Source organism: Acyrthosiphon pisum, unplaced genomic scaffold (genome assembly GCF_005508785.2).
Source record: "Acyrthosiphon pisum isolate AL4f unplaced genomic scaffold, pea_aphid_22Mar2018_4r6ur Scaffold_19723;HRSCAF=20413, whole genome shotgun sequence".
Lineage (NCBI taxonomy): Eukaryota > Metazoa > Arthropoda > Insecta > Hemiptera > Aphididae > Acyrthosiphon > Acyrthosiphon pisum.
In genome coordinates this window covers 1-994 of record NW_021769007.1, presented here as the reverse complement: position 1 = coordinate 994, position 994 = coordinate 1, and the positions used below count along the sequence as shown (strand labels likewise).

The 994-nt window shown below is 42.8% G+C and overlaps 1 protein-coding gene across 1 annotated transcript; it reads right to left on the bottom strand.

Annotated features, from left to right (window-relative positions):
- Positions 1–172: 172 nt before the first annotated feature.
- Positions 173–668, bottom strand: LOC107885854 (mitochondrial distribution and morphology protein 34-like; the record flags this gene model as incomplete). The annotated part of the gene is made up of 3 exons (XM_016809544.1): positions 548–668; positions 426–470; positions 173–368 (listed from the first exon to the last, which is right to left on the bottom strand). Coding segments are annotated over exons 1-3 (362 nt in total), but the record flags the coding sequence as incomplete, so codon positions are not given.
- Between the last annotated feature and the right edge of the window lie 326 nt (positions 669–994).

Below are 994 nucleotides of genomic sequence, written 5' to 3'. Positions count from 1 at the left end.
GAGTGGCAGAGGTTGAGGTGGCGGTCGTGTACCCCACCTCCGATTTGGAGGGTCGAGGCTGCGGCCGGCTCCCCCACCGCCCTGGGAGTTTGACTGACAAAACTACAGAAAACAATACATTTTATGTTTTTGATTGATGATGATTGACATATTTTGGTATTTGCGATCTTACCTTCTCCCACGGCCCCGCCGCCTCGACCCTCTTTGCTGCGGTTGTTGTTGTTGTTGCGGTTGTTGTTGTTGCTGCTGTTGTTGTTGTTGCTGCTGTTGTTGTTGCTGCTGTTGTTGTTGCTGCTGTTGTTGTTGCTGGTGCCGTCCCGGCTGGGAGGAAGCGCCCGGCGACGCTACAGGTACCACGCAGGGGGAGTCTGATAAAATTTACAAATTATTAGCACGTGAAAAAATAAATAATAGGACAAACTTACCGCAATTCCTTGCTAGGTGTCCCACCCGTTGGCACCTGTAACATCCTGAAACGTACAAATCATGTTTAGTGTTATACTTTGCTTATGCAATACGCATGTGCTTTTTTTTATTAGATACTTACGTCGTGCGTTTCCTCCGGGACGGCGGACCGGCGCAGCATTGTGGTATACGGGTGCATTATACACCCGCATACCACGGCCGCTGTAATGATGGCTTACGTTCGTCGAATTGTCTTTCGGCATGCTAGATTTAAAAAAAAAAAAAATGTTTTATTCAAATACGTATGAAATAGTTCGATACATAACCTAAGAAATATTATTTTAATACTATAACCGACGTGTACTCACTCGAAAAATGTTTTGAGAAATGATTGATAAAAACCAAACAACATGCAGCTGGCAATGCATTAGATGTCTCTTGACGCGGTAAAATAGCAGCCAATCATAAAATTAGAAATTGTCGACTTATTTGTTAATAACCATAGACCTATTAACTGAAGTTAAACTTTATGGTTATAACCGTGAAACATAACGATGATTACATTGATTACATGAAGCCTAACATAAAA